Source organism: Periplaneta americana, chromosome 17, assembly GCF_040183065.1.
Source record: "Periplaneta americana isolate PAMFEO1 chromosome 17, P.americana_PAMFEO1_priV1, whole genome shotgun sequence".
NCBI lineage: Eukaryota > Metazoa > Arthropoda > Insecta > Blattodea > Blattidae > Periplaneta > Periplaneta americana.
In genome coordinates, this window is record NC_091133.1 from 112,844,125 (window position 1) to 112,871,152 (window position 27,028).

The window sequence follows — 27,028 nt, forward strand, 5'->3', positions numbered from 1 at the left end:
CGTGTGCTAGGAACGTTCAGTACTAGTCCATTCATCTGCAGTCCTGTAGAGGGAGGTATTGATCCGTGCCCACCCCTTTTCTCATGGTCATGTGATATAACCTACCCCCCCAGTCCGCTAAGGCCCAATAGCCAACCCTTATTTCAGCATCTTTTGTGAAAGATACTCTGAAATATAAAAAGATGGATTTTTAAACAGTTTTGTGAATCATTTATTTTCTGTTTTACACACCAGAATTGAAAATAATATAACGTGGGTGTTAACTATTAACCTATTACGATTTAATTCCTTGTGTATATACTTTTTTAATAATCTAAGGTTCGCGAGTTCAAACCCGGCGTAGGACTATGGATTTTGAAGTGCGATAAACTATTTAGCATTTCTTCCTCCGGGAGGGAAGAGAGGCCCGTTTCTTAAGCTGCTTCTACACGATCAAAGACTTGCCAATACTTTACAAGTTGTCAAAAATCACGTACAATACTTTATACGTATTGATTGTCTCGAAAGTAAATAAGAACATGTTCTAATCAAAGACTTTAAGAGTTTTTTTTTTATAAAGAAATTGACGAAAGGGATTCAAAAATATTATATCGCCAAGAATCACAAAAAAAAAAACGTGGCTTAGAAGTTGTTTGCGAGTTAATTCAATTATATGAATTAAAGCCATGCCTATATGACGTGGGTTTTGTGAAATATTACAATGAAATGAAAAGTAATGCGCATGACGAAACTACAAGACAGAGCTCTCGTGGTGTTAAGTATCAATACTTGTATCTTTGAATGGAGAAGATTCTAACCTATAATCTAGGCGAGCACTGATCGTAAATACTTTGTTTTAAAGCAATATGCATTCGTAATATTCTTTGTTTTATGGAACCTTACAGAGTTAAGTAATATAAATAATATTATTTTGTATAGCCTAGTTATTTTTCAAATTATTTACATATTTATTTATATTGTATTGATAAGTGGGCCTACATACGTTACAATGTACTTGAAACATGTTTTAAAAATCTTGTCATATCTTTATCAAAATGAAACAGTCTTTGACAGATCAAATCTCTTTCAGTATTGACGAATCTTTAACAAGTTTTCTTTAAAATTATTGAATTGAAATACAAAATCTTTTTCACTATTGATCAGTCTCTGACAAGTTTTTTTGTAAAATATTGAATTGGAAGGAAGATTATTTGATCATATACACTGATGTTAAGATATGTGATCCCACTAATCGATAATGATCGATAATTTGTTGGTGTAAGTGTGGCTTCTTTAGTTATTATTTCTATGAATAGATAGCGATGATAATAGTATTGTCACTCGTACATAAATATAGGCTTCCCGCATTATATAATTCAATTTTTCATCCCACTCTAATGATTGTAAACCATCACCGGGTTTAGCTGGAAACGGTTGATATTGTCAATTATGAGAATAATTTATCCTCAATCTACATAATCATTTTCTCTTACACTTTTTAACCGCTCGAATAATGGTGCCACCTATTGAGAACTAGCGGAACTATTTCAAAGTTTGTCAATTTTTTATGTCTTTGGTTCTAACTTATTCCGTGGTTGGAAAGTCCGCTTAAACGATCATAAAATCGTAGGTCGGATATCTTTTAACGTCAGTGTACAAGCAGTTTTAAATGTATGGCATTCAAAGGAACCTCGTAGAGCTACCTGACAGAAGACAAAATTTGTCGGCTCGTCCAGTTTAATTTCGACGCTGAATAAGTTCAGCGGTTGAAAATGTCATTAAATATCATTTTCTAATACCACTAGCACCACTACTGTCATAATATAGGCTATAGGTTTCAGAACTGTTCAGTTCAAAGAAATAATTCTTAAATTATAGAATCGCTTAGGGAATTTCTAAAGCGACCTTTGTGATTATTTTCATTGCAGCAGAATTCCATTTGTCTTCAATTAGAAACGTTGCTGAATGAAATGGCATAGTGTCTCCAAAATTCTACACAAAATGCAGAAGCGCTAGACGAATTGACGAATAGAACGACGTGACTATCTCTATTAAACAGTCTTCTTTTTACATGGCATGTCATGACAGGTTTGGCAGTGTTTCACTGCCTGCCAACGCAATGGCAATTATAGTTTTGCAGGTAATATGGATCCCCCTGTATGCTTAGACTTCTTTCATCTCTAATGTCTGTAGTGGAATGTTATTTTTTTAATTTGTCAGCAGAAAGTGATCTCTAATAAGGTGGTTGTGGGCAATTTGTTTGTTTAAAATTACGTAATAGATCTGTTTTATAGATGATTGTATAAGACGTATGAGAAGTGCGTAGGACTTACTTAGCACAGTTTATTCAGTTAATACTTGATGATGACGTGATGTTGCTTCCAGTATTTAGGGATGATTCCCATTTGCTGGTACCCCTGTGTCATGAGTTGTACATATCTCTGGACCTCAATCCTAAGTCGCCATAGAATAACTAAATTTGTTACATAGATCATACTCGACCTCATGTTTAGTAATATAATTCTTGTCTTGTTGTTTTTGGTATTTTGGGAAAGTTTCATCACTTTGGAGGAGGAATTATATCTTAGATGAATAATGGTATTTGATAAAGTAAACTGCCATTCCCGTGCTTTGCTTTCAAATAGTTGTTCCCTTGTTATACGTGGTAACTTTCGAGTTGTGTACAATTTTAATAGAAAATTCTTACAGGAATTTCTGTGTACCAGTGATTTGCTATGATTTAGAAGAAATGTTTGTGCTGATTATTTCAGTGTTTATGAAATGCATATGATTGAAAACTATACATTATACAAATTATTAAACTTCTTTTTGCAATACATAATTGAGCCTATCCTACATAATTATACCGTGTGTTTTTCTGAGTGTAAGACATAGGGATTTAAAATTTCCATAAGAAACCTATGTATAAAAACAATGAAAAAATAAGAATCTGTGGGCCATGTTTAGAAATTTGCAGGCTTTGACAATTTGTAAAACAAGAGAACATCATTTATGATTGCTAAATCAAAACATAGGTTTCATATGACAATATTAAATCCTTATGCCCTAGACTCAGAAAAACACACAGTATATGTTTTCGTGAATCTTAAAATAAATATTTTCATTTTGGTTTTGTGTTAAGCAAGATCTGTTACACAGGCCGAGATACTAACATTTTATAGAATGCATAATGTAGGCCTACATGATGTGTGCAAAGTTTTATAACGTATGGTCAGTCGAAATCTTGAATTAAAGTTATAGACTATTGTTTCTTTCTCTTATTAGCTTTCATTGCTTCTTTACTTGTATTTTTTTTTATTCTGTAAACTCCCATTGTTTGTTTGTTTGTTTTTGTACTTGTTTACTTTTTTTTCTTACTCTGTTATCTTTCATCATCTATTTGTTCTTGTATTGTTTTGTATGCTTTGTCTAATGGCAGCCTCTAATTTGAGGAAGCTCTAATAAATAAATTAGCATACACAAGATATTATTCCTAATTTTTATGGAATTATTAGTAATAGGCCTATATAATTAATAATTATGCAATATCTTAGCATGCAGGCTTTCACGGCCGGTGTCTAGTTGAAACGGAGCTTTCGGGCTAAGATGCCGTGATCTATTGCTGCAGATGTTACCAGACGTTTCATCTACTACTGCGGCAGACATCTTCAGTGTCCCGAGAAGAAGACTTCGACCGAGGATACCTAACCACTGAAGATGTCTGCCGCAGTAGTAGACGAAACGTCTGGTAACATCTGCACTAATAGACCACGGCACCTTAGCCCGAAAGCTCCGTTTTAATTATGCAATATGTTTTTTTTTTTAAGAATCGTGTCAATATTTTCTTCTATAAAAATTAAATAAAATATTTACGTAGTACTTTCGCTACTAAATTTCTGGTTCAGTGTATTGATATATTGTGTAATATTTCAGTGTCGTATTTGTTAGTTGTCTATGATTATGCGTGATTGTGTTACAGCAAACAGAACCAGAAGCAGAGGCCCCAACAACACAAGGCGCACCAGCTGTGAACGTGACAACAGTAGCTCTTCCCAGTGAACCAGGGAAGAATCAACCCAAGAGACTTCATGTTTCTAATATCCCATTCCGGTTTAGAGATCCAGATCTTCGGGCAATGTTTGGGGTAAGCTTTCTACGCCCAGTAAGAAAGACATGAACTGTAGTTGCATTGATTGATTCTGCTTGTGCATCTTCCTTACCTTCATTGAGATCAAACAAGATAGATTAATACATCATATTACTATTAAAATTGACCAACATTCGACTAGCCATTGGATGCTGGCCGGTGGAGAGTGTCGAGGAAAATATAACAATTGACAGTAATTAATGGTAGTATTGCAGCATGGTATCTTTTATTTTCTGTGGACAACTTATTTTTCATGATATTTGTCGAGTTTTATAAAACGAAATTATTTTTGCCACATACATTGAAATACTTGGCATATTGCTTTTTTAAATATATTTCCATGGACTTGATCTATTACATCGTTGTAAAATGTCTTGGTGTGCTTAATTCAGGAATTTATACTTTGATAAAATCATCATCGATATAAAAAATGAAACTCAAAACATAAAATTATTTAGGGCCAAATTAAAGAAGTACCTCATTTCTCACGCCTTCTATTCTGTAGGTGAATTCATGACATTCAATAACACTTCATGAAATTGATACTAAAACTATGTGTTGTACTAGTAGACTATATTGTAAATCTCGTCCGTATATATTTCATCTAGACTGTGACTATAAATTAAGATTTTGTAATAGTATTAAGTTTTTTTGACTTGTTCCATACTCTAGCTATAAGCATGTATGAATACCATGGAATGTTAATAAATACAATACAATACAATAACTCGACTCTAAGTAACATGATATTACTTATTTTGGCCCTATAAAAATAATTAACTGTGCTTTCATCATATCAGTATTGTTATGGAACATATTTAAAATATTTTCAATTTATTTGTCTTATATAGTACTATTTGTTCCAATCAAGTATAGATTTATTTTCGTAATATGTCCCATAGATATAAGACTGTTGAGCAAAAGTGCAGGGCCATGATTCATTCTTTTGTCCACATAAAACTGTAAATTTGTACAAGTTTATCTCTTTGTATTTCACCATCTTTGAGCTAATGATAATGCACTGTAAGGCAGCGATTTCTAGTAAGCGGCCTAAAGGCCACTTCTGGCCCACCACCAAAGGTTTAATTTTGGTCCGCACAGCAAACATAAGTGAACAGAGCAAGTTCGATGATATAGGTATTCGAAATAAAGTTATTTCCAAAACTACGAAGTTAAGTGGGAATATTCCAGTAATAATTTCCAATTACATTTTATTGGCACAAGTGAGTTGGCGGACGATTTTAGCATTCTCACAGATAAATAGTATTTCTGCAGAAGCTAAACAATGTTATCTACGATTGATCAAGATAGCTTACAATTTTAAATTTATGACATTACTATTTTTGGGCAAAATAGGTGGATCATTTTCCAAATTTCAAGAAACTTGCATTGTACGTTTTATCAATTTGACCCTCCCAAGTACTAACATTGTAACTCAATTTTTTATGGTTTTGAGTTGTCCTAGTTAATATGATCTTAAATTGTTTCTTTTTTCTCCTAGTACTATCATTGTAACTCTAAACCTCCCCAATTGTATGTAAAATCTTATTGTTACTCTACATATCTGTATACACTAATTTACACGATCATTTTAAAACCTCATTTTCATCTCCTGAAAAATGTAAGAAAGTGAGTTACAATGTTAGTACTTGTGAGGGTCGAATAGGTGTGTCAACTTACAGATTGGGATCGAGCTCCTCTGACTTGAGCAATATAAAAGAATTTGCCGTTTATAGCAACATGCGTTTAAACCATTCTCCTGTCTTTGTATGAAATTGTGTATAATGCATCTTGTCAAAAGAACTCAATGGTTCAGATCATGTCGTGCAGTATCATTTATCAAGATTGTGATATATTAAGACATCCAGTAATTCATTTGACATTTGGAAATTATCATATTTTAAATTCATTGATCAATATGAACAAATGGGGACACATTATTCCTGCTATAAGAGCAGTGTTCATTGCACTAGGGCAATATTCAGTATAATATTTTACCTGGCAATCGCGATTACTATATAAACGTGTTTTCTTATTTTTGTAATTCGATTTATAATTTATTAGTGCCTCATATCGTATATTATGTAATCCACAAATCCTGAAAAGTGTCAAAATGTTACATGATTGGGAAACTAGGAAATTCGATTGGAAGTTGTGTCGCATATTTTGAGGGAAAAAGACTCTCGAAATGAACAGTTGGTTTCTCTTGTGGAATAATGCGTATATTAGACAAGTTTATAAACTTTCACCTGTAAATGTTTTAAAAGATGGTTGTGTCACAACTTCCTACCGTAACAATATGATTTATATGCGGAAATTGAGTTACTTATTGTAGGTAATGCATTGCAATGTTCTTCTGGAATCTTACACTTGATATAGTATTAAAAAACCAAGATACTGAAGGTGCAGAAAGAAAAAAAAACTGCTGGAACTATCTCTGGAAATTATTTTGTCCACAGAAAATTATCTGCAGAATGCTTACATTTATCTTGTAATGCACAATTCAGTATATTCTCATACTTTCTTGGTAAGAAAATTAGTGAACATGACGTTAACATTTACGTAACGTATCATATTTAAAAGTAGTAGTGTCTTTCGATGCTTAATTTTGATAAACTTCTGGAATTTAATAAGTTTCCAATACTTTCGTATTATCTTAGACTATGCAGCAAGACATTTACATTTGCTTGAATAGATAAGTTTGTTCTCAGCAATGCCCAGTGTAGCTTAGTGTTGTTATTGATATGTTTTGCAGAAATATAGTTCTGAAATTCATATTTATTTAGTTGATCTTGTAAATTAAGAAGTTTAAGATATTCTGTAAAGCTTTTAAGAAATTCAGCAAGAACTCATTAACTCTGGGCAGTAGTTTCAGAAACATGTTGTGTGTTATACTAAAACTTATTTTCATGAATTTATGTTCGTGTGTTCTTTGTTTCAGCAATTTGGGCCAATTCTTGATGTAGAAATAATTTTTAATGAAAGGGGATCCAAGGTAAGAATCTCAATTTTGTGTGCTTTATTAGTTATCTTGCTACTTTTACCTAAGTGTTATTTCTAATTAACATTGTCTTTCAATGGATGATATCAAGATATTGTCTTGAACCAATTTTACATACTTTAATCTGTATGTATTTGTATTATTAGTATTAAAGTGGAATATCAGTTTTCCTTGAGACAAACATTTATAATAGATATCCAAAATTGTATATATACTAACATTTCATTGATAGCTTCTTGATTTTGATTATAAAATTATTATAAAGCACGCTTATGGACAATTAAATTAAAGTGAATTCATTTACTGAACTGCCATTGTCTCAAAATCCTTACATCATGAAATCTGCACAAATGTGTTTAATTGGAAGCTGTTATGAAATGTTAGTTTTTCAATTTATTTATAGATAATGGGGAATTTGTTTTACACACATTGGATTCACTTCGATATCATGCATAATTATTCTTTTTGACTAATAATTTGAGAGAATGAACTCAAGGAAAATTTAAAAAATAAATAAATAAATCATGACAATTCTTGGCAAAAGATAATGCTTTATTATTGTGTTTAAAGAATTTATACTACTGAAGTTAGGGATGATAATATGTTACCACCTTTATGGATTTTACCTAGATTGTATCATGTTTGTATTTGGATTCTGGATTTTCTTACTTTTCCACTTTCGGCACAATTTGTTTTATTTTTTTAATGACATTTTTTAGAGAACTGAAAAGTACAAACTAGTATTGGTGTATAATGAACCTGATCCAGAAAAAGAGAAGTAGAACACATTCCTTCACCTATTATGGTGACAAGAACAATAACAATATGGCGGTAATGACGATTACTGTAATAGTGAAGAGAAGGAAATTATTCTTTTTTAAATTGTTTTATTACGTAATTCCTTTCAATTTATATTTTTGGGGATAAGACTTGTTAAAAATTAATTCACTTAATTTTTAGTAAGAATTTTTATAACATTTGAAGAATTCGCAGGAAAAACGATGAATGTCACATTTGAAGGGTACACGGGAATAACGATCAAGGTCTATTTTAGAAAGTTTCGAGAAAAACGAATTTTAAAGTTTAAGCACTTAATATTTTGTTATGTGTGTATTTAATAGAAATTGACATAGTGGAATGTCAAGAACGATTATTTCTTATTACTAGCCAGACCACATGATAGTACTTCCTTTCCACTATAAGATAGCATTATTAACTCAATTTCGATTTTTGATGGACCTTGATCGTTTTTCCCGTGTACCCTTCATTTCTGTTAAGGATTAGATAATGACCTAATTGAGTCTATAACTGCAAGATGTAGTGCTGTTTCTATATAAAATAAAGGAAAGGATTACTGTATTCGTGGTGATAATTCTCATTTTTTACCATTTTTCATAAGAACAACATTAAATTTCGTAGTGATCCATGAATTAGATAGTGACATCAACCTTAACAAAACTGTGACATTCATCGTTTTTCCCATGAACTCTTCATTTATTTTATAATAGAAATCATTGATAAGAAAAATATGGGAAAAGTAATCTCTAAATTGTACATCCTGAAGATCTGTAATTTTGTTCTGTTAAATATGTTTTAACATTTCGTACGTAATAGCAAAAGAATCTCTAGGTTGAGTCCATATGAAAGGTGGTAGTCATAAGTATAGTGAATTGTATTAATTGCATTACTTGGGCTAGAACAGTACTGTAGCATAATTTGAAGTTTTAGTTGGGCATGGCTGTACAAAGTGTGATTTTGAAGAGTTCTGTTTGTTTACTTTGGTACAGGAGAGAGATGATGACCGACTTTGGGAAGACTAATAGGTTTGAGAAAAGTGAGAAATGTATGTTCACTTACGTAGCTGTGGGCTGAAGCCTGGGAATGAGTTGTACCATAGTAAACTAACTTCACTCTTCTGTTTGTAAGAGCTTGCACCATGATTGCCTTACCATTCATGTGTTTTTTTAATGTCTCTTCCTTCCTTTTCGATTTACATGTACAAGTAATATTCATGTAACTTCTCTAATTTCGATTTTGTATCCGGAAAGAAAGACAGATTTTTAAGTATGGCAATTATGCTGTTATCTCTGAATGTTTATTTTTAAGTTGTTATATGTGAACAAATAGCAAACTGATAATTCCATCCACTTTTCCATTTGACTTGAGGTTTGATTGATTCTGACTTTTTCTGACTCTCTGATTGTTGCTTCGTGTTGGCGCTTTCCTTGTGACGTACCGTACCATATTTTTGACTGTTGGCACCATGGGACATTCTTGTGTAATATTTGATTGTAACCTGCAGTGATTCTTTAGTAGTGTTCTCACTTTTGTCCAAGCCATATTTGCAGCTGCTATCTTAGTGATACGTCAGTGTTTTTAAAGAGTTGGATATATATAAATTCACACATGCAACCAAAAATTGCAGATGGTTCTTCACTAATATGTGTGAGCTGTAGACTATTAAAGAAGTACAAAAGAAGCATGACTGAATCACACTTGTTTGCAGCTAGCCAGACAAGTGCAGATGATTTTTTTAATTAATTGTGGCTCGTAATTATTCATTTTTATTATAAGAGTTTTTTATTCTTGGTACTGTTCCGTACGGTCTGTGCGTGCGTCTCTTTTTGGCACAGTAATGTTCATTGTACATAGAACTGAGTTCTTTCAGCATCCCAGTCTTGTGGCTTTTATCACCAGCTTTAGCTTTAGACAGACCAAATACGTTCACTATCACATTATTAATAACAACGGGTAACTGGGGAGTTGATGGTGCAGAAATCAGCTATGCCAAGGCTCACTTGAACTGTGACAGCATGTGTTAATGCCGTATGTCAGCTTCACTTTATATGCTGTTCATAATTAGTTTTATGTGGAATGTTTATATTTGCTTTGCAAGTGGGGTAAAAATACTGTAATGTGGTTTCTCTTCCATTCCTTTCTTGTTTCGTATAAATTACATATACTACAAACTCTAATCTGTGAGAGTGGTTTGAAAGAAGAATGTAGACATCTGTCTTGTCGCCTTCCTTAAAACACTGTTAAGATGTTAGTTCGAATATCCCTCAAAAACAGTTAGAATATCGTTTGTAACATCAGCTCCTCATTACCTGGTCTTAGAACAGTTACTTATGCTACGAACCATCTGTGTGGTCTGAGTCCCGAGTTTGGATGTAATTAACCTAAGGTCATGCAGATACACTGCCTGTTACACCATGAAAAGCCAAGCTTTGGAGTTGAGTATATTTTCAGTATTCTTATTTGGAGCTATTAATGTAGAAGATGCTTGAGTTTCCCACAAACAAAATTGTATCTGTGATATGTCATTGCACAAAGATTTAGAGATAATGCAATCTTGCATGTTGAGAAGATGAGAAATACATTACATCTGATTTGTAATAATATATGTAATTTCTGTTGTAAATTGTATGTACTTCGATTGAAATGAATCCTTAGGTAAGGCTAGTTGTAGATAGTTGAGGTAGTAAGGAGATAAAGGGATACAAATGAGTTTCTTGTCTGCATGACCTTACTTAATTACCGTACTTCAGTTCATTAAAATTTACAATACTGTCTTGTACTGAGTGAAGAAACTTTCTCCAGAGTAGTTGTCATATTCTTAGTTTCCCAGTTACCAAATCTGTAATAAAGGGAAATTGTGAAATTCACAAGTAAGTCATGACGTACATAATCCTTGGCGATTGTTGGTTTGCCTGTCAGTGACAATGTTCCGGCATGAAACAGGATTGATTGATTGGCTTGGCCTCTCTTTGGACAACCATTACATGTAACTTGGTCCAACCTGCCCACCCCTCTTTACAAAATGTTTCACTGCGGTTGGTTGGTTGGTTGATTGGTTGGTTGGTTGAATGATGCGGCCAATTGAATACGGCACTTGCAAATTTGTTTCAAATTGGTGCATGCAGTACTTTGAAATTGGCTCGATTCAGCTGTATGGTGTTTTGCGTGTGGTCAGTGTTGTTTGTTTATGTAACAAAACTGACCTTGTAAAATATAGACTCGGTGTTGTTTCGATCCAATAGTTTTGATTGTATGCAGGCAGATTTGTTCACATTTTGCAAATCGCCGTATTTGATGCCTCCGCTTATCTCCCATAGTGATGTGTGTTCTGTGATTGCTATGTAGCTCACCACCACCTCTTAATTTTTTTCCATTATTCAAAATTAGTAACTTTCCAAGTTTATGCATCTGATTAAAGCCTCTTAATAAACTGATTCTAGCAGTAGTGGAGTCCACCATTATGTTTGTATCAGTGTAGAATTTCATGCTCTTAGGATAACTTTCTAGTTTAGTTGGTCCATCTGCCACGGAAAACTCAAAATTCTTGTAAAGTGAAAAGTTGCAGCTTTATCGAGCTGAACATGCAGGTGCACTATTCTCTCACATGTCGTAACCTTACTTAGTTTAGAACTGCAGAGCCGAATGTTGTTGAAGAGTGTGACTCTGGACATTCCTTTCCACGAAATTTCCAAACATGGTCGTAAATTTGGCAATCTTGTTACATGGTGGACTCAGTAATATACAAAATGTAAGTTTAAGGAAAGTTTAACTTCCTCTGAGCTGAGTAATATATTAGAGTAATCTTTGTTCCATACCCCTAATATTGTGAGAGAAGTATTGTCAGATTATGACTATATATAAATATTATATATATACAAATCTATATATGCATACATGTTAATTTTTGTTGCACGTTGTTTTTGAGCGACGCCAGTTTTTTAATGCATGTTTTGTCTGTCTGCATGCAGGGATTCGGTTTTGTAACATTCGCAAATAGTGCTGATGCGGACCGCGCACGAGAGAGACTTCACGGCACCGTGGTTGAGGGAAGAAAGATAGAGGTGTGCATGGTCTCTATGATTTACAACATATTTTTCTGTGGTAGCACTCATTTTTAACTGTAACAAACCAAATACAGCCCTCTTTTCTCCTTCCCCCTTTATTTTGTTTTATTAAATGAACCACATTTTATCATAACCTAATCTTTCTTGTCAAGATATCTAACCGTACTCCACTTCAGAGCCTAGCCTAACCTACTGGCTGAAGTAATCTGCTTGCACCTAACTGGATGCCACACCAAAACAGTTGCAATGTGTGATGGACTTGAAGATACCCACCTTGCTCTTGATATAAGGAATTGCAGTGTTCATGTTTCTTTGGTATTGTCTTGATAGCACCCAATGCTTTTAGTTTTGATGTCCGTGTCTGTTAACATGGGGACTTGGCAGCATTTTCATAGGTGGAATTCAGAGAATTAATACACTTGAATTACGAGCTTGAAGTTTACTAAATTCCATGCTATTCTGAATTACTGCAGTTGAAGATGTGGGTATTCTGGCTATTAGATAACTTTTTTTAATGGTTAACTGCTTGCATAATATTGCATATGCATCGACATCACTGTTGTTTAGAAAGCACTGTAGTTGATTAAAGTAGTAGCTATGCAACTGATCTTGCCAATTTGAATATACCAACATTGAGATTTAAATTGATACTTAGCGTATCAACAAGGATCATTACACTTCTTATGTAAATAGTGAACTGTTTACATTTCTTTATGTTTGGCTTGGCATTCAGCAAAGTGCGGCATGACTTCCAAGATGCATCTCCTCAACTCTGCAGACTTACACTTGGATTGGTTTGGCGTCACATGCCAACACAATCCATATCTGTGTTCTGTCACTCGACAGCACACCGACATGTTTTCTGTAGGGTTGGCGAAACTGCATGGATGGCAAAACGTTATTCCTGCTTACTGTTTCCTACTCCTCTGTACCTACATCTCTTCTTGGGTGCATTACTGTCGAGTAAACAGTTTCTTGTCCCGTACGGCAGTATTCCATACATGCAGCAAGGAGAGAAATCTACGGCAGCTTCCCAGCTCCTGAAACGGAACTGGATGGACATCTGATGTTAGTGCACAGTTGCATATTGTTACAAGTAACTGTTTAGAAGCCCACATCAGTTGCGCTTCAAGCATGGGACCGTAACATTTGCCATGGTTTTTTTAATCCTGAGATCTGTACTCGTATGAAATACTAGCAGTAACAATTCCCGATCCGAAACCTTTCATGTGTCAAGCCGATTTCCCTTCCACTGTATCTTCCTCTACCGTTCTGCAACTCAGCAAAGCAATGTCAAAAAAATGCTCAATGCCCGTCTGAACTGCCCCTTCACTGATGAAATAACAAACCTAGCAAGCTAGCAGGCAGTAGTGGTGAAGCTGTAGCTGCGGCGCAAGCAAGCGGTTCAATCTGGTGGCTGGGATCGTGCGTGATGGATTGTTTGACATGAGATTGTGGGGCCTGAATGATGATTGTCTGCATTGACTTGAACCCGGATTCATAATTGTTATGTTTTATTTCTATAATTTATATTTATTTCGTTGAGCATTGTCTCCTGCTATGCTCAGTGTGGTAGCTCGTTAGCAGGTTGATATGGACATGACTGAGTGTTTATTTGGAAGTACTGTTTCTTTTTCATTCATAACCAATTATCTTCAACCCTGCTGACTGCCCTCTATATTAAAATCCTTTCATATAGTAGTTGTCTACCCTGCTTGGATTTGATTCTAAAGCAGAGATACTCTCATACTAAAAATAATACTTGAGCATTGACAAATAACCCCAAGTGCTCTTTATTTTTTTGGGCTTGTAATAATTGCTTTTGTATTTGTATTTATTGTTTATATTAAAGAAACTCCCATCCACTTCTTCTCTGTGCGTTTTGACATTCCTTTGCTGAACCATAGTATCTGAGAGGTAAATTTGTTATTTCTAGGTTTAAAATATAGTCCATAAGTCTTAGTTTGTAAGGTTGATGACACGTGATCAAGCACATTGCAGACCAGCATAATCTTGCACTTTGCTTGGTCCGTGTTTCTTAGCTTTTAAGGTGAAAAAAAAAACCTTGTTTCTTAATGCAGCATATCAACATTGTATTCTACTCTTACCTCTCTAGACGGCCTATATGTAAGTGCCGATGAAAAGTTGTAGTACGGTTTTCTCTTCAAGGAGCGTCAGAGGTAAGATGAATCGGTCAATTCGCTGCAAGGTATTAGCATTATCAAATAATTGAATAATGTTATCTTGTTACCTTACTCCACACTACACACCTACATATAACAGTCATACAGAACCCAGACTGCACACTGGCTCGTAATAACACATGCACGGGGTAACAGGGTATTACTGGATGCAAGTGCTGTGCCTCTTGAGGTACCCTAATGTCCTTCTCCTTGTCTTCAGTTTTTCTGTCCACATAGCAGTGGAAGCATTTCAAAGTTTGACTAATATTACATACATTTGGCAGCATACACAAACTGGTCAATAAATTCCATCAAGTCTCAAGGTGTACAGATAAACTAGCATTATATTCTTTTTACATAGAAATGTCACTTGCATATAACATATCCCTAAAATAGTAATATGTGTTACAAGAGCGGTATGTTGAAGTTTTCATGTTGAGGAAAAGTTTGAAAAAGCGAAACGTAGTTGAGCTTTTTTAATTTCCGAGAATTGAAAGAAAACATACCGCTCGTGTATCGTACATTATTTTGTGCGAAGATCGTTTATTACATACCTGAAAGAGGAATTTCTAATTAGTTGCAATGAAATCTCCATCTTGGTTTCTGTTCAATGACGGCAAATTTCAAAACAAAAATATCTATCTTAAACATTGTTGCTTTAAAATGTTTTCTGTCTTTACTATACTCCAGCAGGCCGTGATATATGTCTGTCTTTTTTTTTTTTCCCAGTCTATGATGAGTCTGGAATCTTGTTGATTTTTTCACGGCTTCCTTAATGTTACTTGCATCACGAATGCAGTAACTTTAGTGGAGTTGTAGAGTTTACTTAATTTTTGCAAATATTTAAAAACAATAATTAACAGTGCAATTTAGGTGAAATTGCAGTGGTAAGTTTCCAATTAATAATTATTACTATATTGAACGTCTCTAAAAATAATACAGTATTTTAAAAGCCTAAAGCAGTAAAATCAATATGTCACTTAAGCGGTAAGAAGAGAGAAATTATTGTGTGTGTTAGGTTGGGAATACTGAATGTGGAATTTTAGACTTTCCGCGGATTGGTTTTGTGCGGAAACCAAGCAAATACGCACGATCTCGCACAAAAGTATAGAGTACATTGAAAATACCTCCATTGAAATTGTATTATCAAATAACTGACCATTGATTTACTTATTTGAAATAGACTAGTTCGCTGCTTTAGCATTATCTACCACTGCTGTGACTTTTGTATATTATCTTTACCAGTTCAATACTTCTCATTGCGCCTACTCTATTCTAATACTCTTACTCAACACTCAAGTTACACTGTTGCCACTCTTGAAGATGAGACATCCTCGCTAGGGTCTGCAGTGTTACAAATGATGGGTTGAGATGATATATTAGAATAAAACTGTTAGGCTCCATTCAAATTCGCAAGTTTCATAAATCATTTCATTTAAAACCCTCTAAGAAACACACATAAACACATACATATATACACACGTACACACATTCTCTTTGCTTTGTAGATATACTATTGTATAACTATAATGAATGTTTCTAGATTGATAATGTAAACTGCAATTTTGAGTTGTGATACCAACGTGGCTTGTGAGTGTGTGAAGAGAGAATGGCTTGGGATGGATAATAAAAACAGGTTGTCACTGTGTGAATTAAAAGTTTTGTAAGAAATTTTGCAATTTAATTCTGACCTCAGTTTCGTTAAATGGATTTTTTTGCAGAGCACAGTATTTATGTTTAATTCTAAGTTACTCGTAATTAAATGTAAATTTGTTTGTCTATTATGAGATTCCATTTTCTTTTTGATCATTACCTAACCTAACATTAGAAAATGCACTCTTGAGACTCCTCTGAACAACACGGTAAGTAGCATTAATAACAGAGAAACCTCTATGCCAGCACATTTTGTACTTGCTGTAGAAAAAATACAAAATGATAACATTGAAGTTTGACAGTGTGTATTTTTATTCACAGTGTAATACACTGAAAGTTGAACAGAATATTGAATGATACAGTAACATTGTAAATAATTCGTTAAATTGAAATAAAAAACCAGTGTCCCAAAGATAATACATACTTTCTAATAATGCACATCATAATTCAGTTCTTAGGGATCAGTACTGATATTTTTTGTAGTTTATTTTATGTAGCATATATAAATGTAATAATTTACTATGCATCTAAGTAAGAAGTTAAACTATAGTTTTTCATTGAAAACAGAAGAAATTGTTTTAGTGAAAAGATAGTATTCGTTTATAAAATTTACTGTTTATGTAGATCACTGTTTCCAGAAATTCACAAATTAGTTACTCGTTTATTATAATTACTTGTAATATTGTTTTGGTATTTACAGTAAACATTATCTAAAATTGAAAGTCGTTAACATTGTTATTAGTGGTTTACAATGTCTCGTATTAATTGCTGGGCAGATATCCAAGATTAGGTATATTGTGAAAAAGGATTTCTACCTATGCCTTTTCGTCTTTCCGAACGATATTCTATTTAGGGATTGTCCTTGTGAAGAATAATCCTCAATAATCAACTTCAAGACCAATCCAGAATGGCCCTGTCTGGTATTCAAATTATTTGCGGTAAGGACGAAAAACAAGTTATGAGAGTACATTTACTACACAGCATGCAGACAGTGGAAGTTTCCATGAAAAAATAAAGTCTGCTTAGTTTGCTTTATTTCTCAGTTGCTAAGATTACATCATTTGTATAGATATCTTTAAGCTCAAATAATTCTATCTGAAGAAATTTTCAACTTGGAGTGTAATTCTTGGATAACTGTTTTAATGGAAAAAGTAGTCTAGTTTTGTAATGGCGAGGCTTACGCTAATTTTAATATAATGTATGTAGATATCTTGAATTTTTTTTTTCCCCCTGAAAAAGTTGTACGATTGGATGTGCAGTTACATAAATAATAATTAATTTGTCTGGGAAACGTATCTGGAGACATATGGTACTATAACAAAATATTTAAATAGTTTAGAAGAATTTGCTGTACATAGACAGAGTAATGGACAGTGAGCATGCAAAAAAAAAAGTTCAGTACTGATATACTGTATTTTCGTGAAAATCTGGAATTTCTTACCCCCTCCCCACTATAATTATTTTTTAAAATCATTTTCCACTTTAGGCCTCGAGCCTGTTACATTTTCAATCATTTATTTATTTGGTCATCATGTAGGTACTGTTTGGATATCTGCCATTATCCATTCTCTTTACACGCTATCTTATTAAATCCGTAGTTCTGATTAAATTCAAAAATTGTTTTCATATGTTGTTATTCCAAGATGTTAGAGTTTCTTTAGAAGAATAGGTAGTGCATGTTAGAGACCCCAGTGCAATTTGTGGTAATGTATAGGCTATAAGAATATTGTTGGATCTGATGTCTTGGAGTATCCATTTCTCATGCCATTATTCTACCAATTTTCCATTTAATCATCATCATCATTTTATGGCAAAGTGGGAATCTTTGGCCGGTAACACTGTGATATCCTTTAGCATATAATAAAGGCTTCGTATCTGACTGGTCAATTCAGCTGAAAAAACGATGATATATAGAACTGAAATAAACAAAGAATAATTTTAGTTTGAACATTGAAAGGAAAGAAACCTGTGCTGTGCATAATAGCTTTCACGCTACATTTCCTTTTTTTATATTTGTTTTAAAGCATAAAATGTTTCAGTAGTGCCTGTTATTAATTATTGTTTGTTGAAATCTGTTTTTGATACTGAGAAAAGAATTGAAATTGAACATTTCTGCAGCAACATTAGAATTACCCAAAAATTGCTTAATAAATGCTCTTAAGAAGAAAATACTAGCTAATGTAGGAGAGCAATAATTATTGTAATATCTTAATATATATATTCATTAGTTGAACATTCTAGCATGACCATAAATGAAGTTTTATGTTAAAACATTTGAGAACCTGTTGATAATTTTTTTCATTTTTACTCCACAGAAATATTGACTCATTTAAAGTAGGTACTAAATAGACTACCAACACTCATATTAATAATATAATAGTAGTAGTATACTAATAATAATAATAATAATAATAATAATAATAATAATAATAATAATAATAATAATAATAACAATAAAAGTTGACATTAAAATGTGAATTTTTTAGTCTTATAAAATGTAATTCCTTGTATAAACCTAATCATATTGTAGAGTAGTTGTATTGTCATTCCGGAATACAATTCGTCACATCTTCAAGAAATTCTATAAAATTGTTCACACCTTCGTAATAAATTTGAGAAAATACTTCTGTCCTGGTCACAAAAGTCCATTTCTTAAAACATTTTGTTCTGTGATTGGAGCAGTTACTACCCATAGCCCCATATGCTATACTTTATAGTATGTGTTACTTAGTTTGGTACCTACTCTTATTTTTCATCCAATCAATATTATTCCACTTTAAGAGAAGAAATTGTGCCTCTTTGGGGAATCTTTCAAATATATTGCATAACTTCAAAATGAATCATTGTAATTCATGTTATTATTCCTGAATGCATGGAATATTAAATACTCATATATGCCTCCTGAGTTGGACATGCCTATTCTTCATTTTTTTTAGTGCAGGCATGTGTTATATGACAGGTTTCTATAAACTTCTAACCTTAAAATAAGAATCTTTATTAATAGGACCAGTATATAAAATTTTGCTTTGACAAAAATGCAATCGTCAAAGTAACCTCACAATAATAATAATAATAATAATAATAATAATAATAATAATAATAATAATACTTGAGTGGCATAATGCATTGAATTCTTTTGCTGTTAGAACAAAAACTGCAGCAAACATATATATCACAAAGTGACAACCTGTGATGGAACTTGCACACAGAGTAATCACGTTGTTTCTTGTAGATTGCAGATTTTGCTGGCTTGAACTGTGCATACAAACATTTAAACAGTGGTACACATTGTGTTGATAATACACGTGACACATACATACTGTGCAACCAAGGAACCAGCTTTTAGTGCCCAGTAACTAATAAAATTGGCTGATGTGCTGTACATGACATCTTAAATTGCACATAGATAGTTTCTAAATTAAAAAATATATATTAATAAATGACTGTTACATTTCTGTTTCTATATCTATTAGACAACCACAAAAGTTGGTTCTTTGCATGATGACAGTGTTACTCTGCCCAAAACTAAATTGACTGATCTGGTTTGCATTCTAGCATATTGCAACAAGATTACCCATTGGGTAATGTTTTTTTTTTTTTCTAAACATGTCCAGTAACTCAATTATATGACTTGAAAAATTTAACAAAGGAAATTTTGTTCATTATCCTTTATTTTGTGTTTCCTGGTTGTCCATGTAATGTTATGTCATTGTATTTGGCTGATTATTCTGTGATAATAGTTGAAATTGTGTTAATTTTTTTTTCCCCCAGTAGGAATGAAGTTTGATAATATAATTAATTTCAGTTCTGGCCCTAATATATATATTATTTAATTCACCTTCCAATAATCGTTCCATTTCTATGTACAGTAAATAGAAAACAAAACTGAGTTATTCTTTCCTAACCTAAAAAAAAAAAAAAAAAAAATATTGCCATAATAATAGTGAAATAATAATGATACGAAATGAAATAGTTGAGTTGCTGGTAGTGTTGTCGTGTGTCTTCACGTGAGCACCTGGTGATATGACTTCCCCTCCAGTTGCATGGCTCTGCCTCCTTCGGAAGGGGATTCTTGTTTAGATTAGATTACAAGCTAATTCTATTACATTTCTAGGTGTAAGACTATTGTTACTTATTAATGTTATAAGTTTAACTTCAGTGTTTTGGATTATATTGTTGATACTTGCTTCCAGATACTAAAACCTACATTTAGAGTTTCTTCATTCTTCACTTCACAGTCGTCCTTAACCCAGTCTTGATGGAGTTAATTGTTTTTACTTTTACTGCATGACTTTCATGAAGTCTGGGTTGAGTACAACTGTTAAGCAAAGATCAAGAGGTGCTTGAATGTAAGCAGCGGTATCTGGCTTATCCCTTCAGTTTCATTTGTGCACAATTAGCAGTCAAGTGTAATAATTTCTTTAATATAGATAAAATTTAATTCTGTTCAATATAAAATTCATACTTACTTATTAACAATATAATATTAATTGAAGTCAGTATAAAATAGTAAATTTGTCCTTGATGGCATTACAAATATTAAAAAGAGAAGCCGTAAAACTTTGTTAACAAATGTGTTTGGAAATGCTGCAGGTGAACAATGCCACAGCTCGTGTGCAGACCAAGAAACCACCTACAGTTCCCAACGGTGAGTGTGCAATCAGCCCTTTCAGATGAAGCCTATGCTTTATAGCGATAAGCAGTTAAACTGCAGCATGTAAGATGTAATAAAAAGGAAAGCCTTCCAATGACGTGGCACATATTGTTTTCTTTATTCTGATAGGTATTTGTGTGATGTCACCAGTTCTTTGTATTCATATGACTACATCAGTAATTATTTTGTCAATGCAGAAACCTTTATAGCAACTTTGTATTACTCTGGAACATCAGCAGTGATGGTTCTGACCACAGTTGAGCTATGCACTGTTGAAGTTCCACAAACACATTTGCATCTTTCACTCAGCTTTTGTGTAGATACATTGTTGGTAATGAAACAAAATGGTGGTCAATGGTGGCACATTACTTTCTGGCTCCACAGCTTTCCTTTTTTTGTGTAGATATTTCATTGTTGGAGAATCTTTTTTCAGAGTTTGTAATTGAAATACAGCTATACCAATGTGAGCTATGTGAATGAAGGTTTATGGAAACTAATGAAACTGCAGGTCCATTTGTTTCTCTGTGTTTATAATAGTAAAAAGTTTCGTGAATTTGGAAGATTTACAAAATATTGCATGTTTGTGTCTTTACGTGTTAGTGGTACTGATACAATATGACTCTGTAGTATCTTTACAAAATGAAAATGAGAATTTCCTTCACTAGCTTTAGGGGAAAAGTTTGCAAGAATAATCTCAATGTTTTCTTATATGTGGATATGTTGTTTCCTACTAGAGGGACAGCAGGTCTGATTGCTGCTTTGTAACTAGAAATCCTTACTTAGTCAGTGCTTACACATTTTTGTTGGTTAACAGAGAGTATTTCCTGTACATGAACAAAATTATCAACAACCCTGTTTTTTTCCTGTGTAAGATATTATCTTGATTCAACTCTACTAGATTGCAGTATTTGATAGCTTCTGTTGACTTGGTTTCTTTTTTTTTTTACACATTTAGTTTTTCTGACTAGGAATGGGACGGTGCCCACACTCGGTGAGAGTTCAGACTTCTCTATCTTGGTGTTGGATTTGATTAATTGGTTGATTGTTGTTGGGTTTTCACGTATCTTGCTGTTTTGCTCTCTTTATTCTTTTCCCTTCATTTTTATTGTTTTCTTATAATTATGTCACATATCTTCATCAGTGTCTTTTATCATCTTATTTTTGCTGAATTCTTCGGACCGACACTCAGGAAGCTGATTTGAAATATTAAGCTAACTACAGTAAAAATAAGAATTTTAGATCTGTTTTAAGGTGGAAATGATGATTGATAATTTACACAATATATACAGGGTGTTTCAAAAATACGGGGCATAATTTCAGGTGTGTATTTCCCACATGTAGACAATCAAAATAGTTCATTACAACATGTGTCCGGAAATGCTTTATTTCACAACATTGAAATTCACCGGAACGTTTTTCTTTCCGCAGGTCGTTACCATCAAAGGAGACATTAAGAGGGCACTCTGACAGTTCATTCCGAGGTGAAGGTTACATTCAGTGTTGTGTAGGCGTTAGACTGTGCGACATGTATTCAAATCAAGAGCTGGCAGAGATACACTTCATGTACGATAAGGCGGACGGCAATGCTGCGCTGGCTCGTCGTTTGTACCAGGAGAGGTACCCACAGCGACAATGTCCAGATCGGAAGACATTTGTACGTCTCCATTATCGTCTGTGCGAGTATGGAAAATTTAACTCTCCTGGTTTGGGAAGGGGACGACCAAGATCTATAACTTCGGAAGTACAGGAGGAGATTCTGGAGGCTGTGAACATGACTCCTTCTATCAGCACACGAAGGGTAGCGTTGCAAGTCAGTGTTCCTCATACAACTGTCTGGAGACTGTTGAAAGAGTATCAATTGTATCCTTATCATTTGCAACGTGTACAGGCCCTGTCACCAGCAGATTACCCTGCACGAGTTAGGTTCTGCCAGTGGTTCTTGCAGCAGTGTGGTGTGAATCCGAACTTTCCTGCCTTAGTATTATTTACAGATGAAGCACAGTTCACACGAGATGGCATAACAAATTTCCACAATCAGCATGTATGGGCGTATGAAAACCCACGTGCAACTGTTCCATCTCATCACCAGGTGCAGTTCTTCCTCAACATGTGGGCCGGTATCATTGGTGATCGATTAGTTGGATCCCATGTACTTGTAAACAGACTTACAGGGCAGGCGTACACAAACTTCCTGGAAAACACCATACCTCATGTTTTAGAAGACACTCCACTGATCAATCGACAACACATTCACTTCTTGCATGATGGCGCTCCTGCACACTTGAGTCGTACGGCTCGCCGGTACTTGGATCTAAGGTTTCCTGATCGATGGATAGGTAGAGGTGGCCCAATTGCTTGGCCTCCACGCTCACCCGATGTGAACCCTCTCGATTTCTACTTGTGGGGCCATTTAAAATCATTGGTTTATTCGTCTCCGGTGCCTGATTTGGAATCCCTTCGGAATCGAATTGTGGCATGTTTTGAGGACATACGCAATACTCCTGGAGTTTGGGATCGTGTTCGCAGGTCAATGAGACATCGATGTGAGGTCTGTATTCAAGCAGGAGGTGGACATTTTGAACATCTTCTGTAATGACAACAACCTGCGGAAAGAAAAACGTTCCGATGAATTTCAATGTTGTGAAGGCCATAACTCGGAAATGAAGCATTTCCGGACACATGTTGTAATGAACTATTTTGATTGTCTACATGTGGGAAATACATACCTGAAATTATGCCCCGTATTTTTGAAACACCCTGTATATAACTGTATAATAAATATCAAAACTGAAGTCTCTGTCAGTTGTATTGTGTTCCTTCTTTACAATGAAATACTTTCCCTCATAGCAGCCAGTCTTTTCACTCACAGATTTGATAGTAGTTTGTATTCTAATTAAACCGTTATCTACTTGTAAGGGATTGTTGGATGTTGTAGTTTATCACAATAACCCCTGTTCAGTATCTTTGCTTTGTTTGTTGCATATTAGCTTCCTGAGGTGGGCCAAGCCTGGTCTTACTTCCCTGCCAGCAGTATATTCTTATAGTTGGGTGTTGGTCGCTAGATTCTCAGCTAGCTCTCTTGGCCTATCTTTTTATATTTTTGTGTGTTTGTGGTGCCATCGAAACTGCAATACTAGACTGGGAGACTGGGGTTATAGCTGTATTTGTAACAATAAATTATGGAGCTTTGCTATCTTAGGATTAATTACTTACATAATTAGAGATCATTCATGTTATTTTTACACACCCAGTTATATTTCTTAAAATATTTTAAATTGTTTTAAATTACTAGAATATTTTAGTTAGTAATGCAGCAAGTCATGAAAGTAACGTATTTAAATCATTACTCTCAAAGGAAGTTATGATTTTCCGGAATTATTCTTAATACTCTTGTTCGGGAAATATTTATTTTATGAGGTATATTTTAGTTAACATTAATTAAAAGCAAAACACATATCTTGAAAGCACGAACTGTTACGTACATGATACTTGAACATATATTTAATTGTGTGGTTATTGAACAAATAAAACACATTCTTAATCACTGTTCAACACATTGCAGAAATTTATAGGTAAATGAAGATTTATTTCATTCGTAGCAGTACCCAGTTTTTAGTGTTGATAGCGTAGTTGTGATGATCTTGAACTCAAAATTATGTTTAATTTACTCTTCAACAGTTTTACCACAAGCATCACTGCTGCCTCTCCCTGCCCTAGCTCTGTACTCTATATTATTGTACGTGAATGTTGGTTGGTGTTATTGCTCATCAAGTAGTGTTTGTGCATTTGACAGGATGTGCAGCTACACAAGCTGGTTTCCTCTCATGATTTTGACGTAACCCTTTCATTCTTGTTTGAGAAAAGCTTGATGATATATGTTCACATTGTCAGAATGCTGCGAGATTTAAATCAGGGGGTATTCACATAATTAAAATACAAAATCAATAAATCAGAGCTAATCCTGTGAGTAAAAGGGATTGGTGTAGTGGACTTATTTTCCTGGCTCATGCTTCCATTTTCTTATACATACACAGCACATAGAATTTGTTTCTTGGCATTTACCCTACTATGTTGGAAATGTGCGAAATTCTTTAAAGTGAACAAGCAACCCCATTGTACAACTCTTTTCTTTAATTGCTATCTTATAGTGGAGTTTGCCTTTGTTGTGAATGGTGGTGTACGGACAGTTGATGTTACTCCCAGCCTTTCATTAATGTGTTATACCCCAATATCTTTGTTTCACTTCACGATCATGGGCCAAGAAAAACTCTGTCCATCTTCCTTTGAATTGCTGCATTACTGACAAGACTGCCAGCCAGCTCTATAGCAGATAAAAACATAATTTGTTGCTAGGGAAGTGGTTGGCAAATAATTAAACTATGTATTACTATCTTTCGCGAATATTGTTCCCGTTGTTTCCGCTAAAGGGAGTTGCTTGTGTTTGTGTCGTTCCAGTGTGCGTGCAGTGGCCGGAGGGTAGGTGTCAGCGCAGGGCAACATTCGCTTGCTATTTGCTAGTAGTTGCTAGCTTGCAGCTTGGTTGGCAAATAAATTGTTGCCCACCATCTCTAGAATTGTTATGCTTTATTTTGCATTGTCTTTGCTTTTGCTTGATTGTTTGCATTGTAAATCTTTTCTGCATGCATTACTGTCTTCTAAACACCATGACTACATAAAACTCCAATTGTATACACAATGCAGTTAACATCGTCTCTTTTTCTGTAGCAATGATTAATTAGTTTCTGAATGTTGTCCTCTCATTTCGGAAAAGTAGTTCCTGAAGTTCTTAATATTATTATTTCTGTATTCAGACTATTATTTTGTTACCTTCGATCCCCAAACTACCTTGATTTTATCTATGTTAAACGGTATTACAAAATTATTATCTAAAGTCATAAAGTAATATTGACGAAGCTTAGAAACTTTCAATTTTAGCACGTATCTAATTGACATAAAGTAAGTCAAGTATCTATTTTGAATGAGATGCGCAATAGTAATGTTTGCTTGTCTTGGAACCCTGCTCTTTCCTTTTTCAATAATAATAATAATAATTCAGTTTATAACATACTGTATACTGGTACCTTCTGTAAGGACCCATGTTCGATGCAGGGCATATTATTTGGGTTTTGTAGTAGACAAACCAGCTTTGAGGCAGGTTTTTTCAGAGTATATTAGTTTATGTCGCCATAATTAATCTCCCATTACTTCGCAGTTGTTACCTTATGATAATCAATTATTCCCTAATGCTTGCTATTAAAAATCATTTTGATACTTTTCTGTTTTGTATGTACGGTATATAGAATATACGTACGTTGTAACCAATGGGAGTTTAGTGACTTACAGTTTACACTAATATTGGTAGTTGAATTTTATATATATAGTATATATTCGGTCCTGCTGACCCTTCACATTCTGTATTCAGGTCAGCATTCCCTTACTTACATTATTTACAGCTTAAAATACAGACAAAACATGACCGTAATACCTGCTCTTAACTATGTATTTGATGTCCTTTCACTTTCACTTATCCCTGATATACCATAACAAAACAACGTTAAATAATTAATTTGGAGATTTAATTGAAGTATAAAATATATGCATAACTTTAAAGATGTACCTTTAATTAATTAATTAATTAATTATTTATCAAAAAAGATCTTGTAACCGATGTGAGTTCATAGATATTGATAATTTTATACACCATATAATTATAATAAAACAAGGTTAAAAAAATTAATTCAGAGATTTAATTGAAGTATAAAATATATATATAAATTAAAGTTGTATCTACATTTTATTTATTTCTTTATTAAAATAACACATTTCAGAGTAAAGAAATGCGTTAAATTAAATTTATTCCCGATATGATACAGTTCAGCTCTACATAAGATGAACCTGTTTTCCAATAAGCTCATGGTTGACAAAAGTTTTGGAGGACAGATTTTCTAAGAACATTTTTCTTCTGTGCTGAACTTATTTCAACATTGCCCCATAATATTAGCACCAGCAGCAGAAGTTTGATGTTGATGATGATGATTATAATAATAATAATAATAATAATTCATCGTCATTTATATGAATTATACTTGGAACTTAAATACAGACAAGGACGAGAAGTAAGGAGGGAGTACTGGTTGAGATGATTGTGCGTGTGTTGTTAGTGAGAGAAAGAGATTTTAATTTTACCCTATGCCTAATGGACGAAGCCCTTGATCATCAGAACTGTCGGCAGATTGGTAGTGTGACGTTGCTTATCTGTTTAATTTTATGGTTGACTATGAATGGGGAAATGTCGAATCAGTGGGTACCCCGAGAGAAACCTTCCACAACTGTCTTTGTCCACCACAAATTTCACTTTGATATGCCAAGATTTGAACTCAGATCTCCAGTGTGGAAAACTATCTATTCGGATAGAGAGATTGATGTTAATGATAATGATGACAGCAATGCAGTTTCAACGTGATAAAGGAATATGATAAAACAAATTTTTTATTTCTTATAATTTTCTCTTCCCCTTCTTGTTAAGGTTAACTTACAGAATGAAATCTA

The 27,028-nt window shown here is 33.8% G+C and overlaps 1 protein-coding gene across 32 annotated transcripts in view; it reads left to right on the top strand.

Annotated features, from left to right (window-relative positions):
- LOC138692929 (RNA binding protein fox-1 homolog 2-like) overlaps positions 1–27,028 on the top strand; it is a 1,380,865-nt gene that overhangs the window by 1,303,478 nt on the left and 50,359 nt on the right. For 19 of the 32 annotated variants that reach the window (XM_069816296.1, XM_069816310.1, XM_069816300.1 and 16 more), the window contains 6 exons: positions 3,959–4,123; positions 7,068–7,121; positions 11,894–11,986; positions 20,419–20,473; positions 21,435–21,470; positions 24,935–24,955. In XM_069816296.1, the coding sequence (XP_069672397.1) occupies positions 3,959–4,123; positions 7,068–7,121; positions 11,894–11,986; positions 20,419–20,473; positions 21,435–21,470; positions 24,935–24,955 (424 nt within the window). The remainder of the gene's footprint in view (positions 1–3,958; positions 4,124–7,067; positions 7,122–11,893; positions 11,987–20,418; positions 20,474–21,434; positions 21,471–24,934; positions 24,956–27,028) is intronic. The other 13 variants (XM_069816306.1, XM_069816298.1, XM_069816299.1 and 10 more) reach the window with 6 other exon arrangements.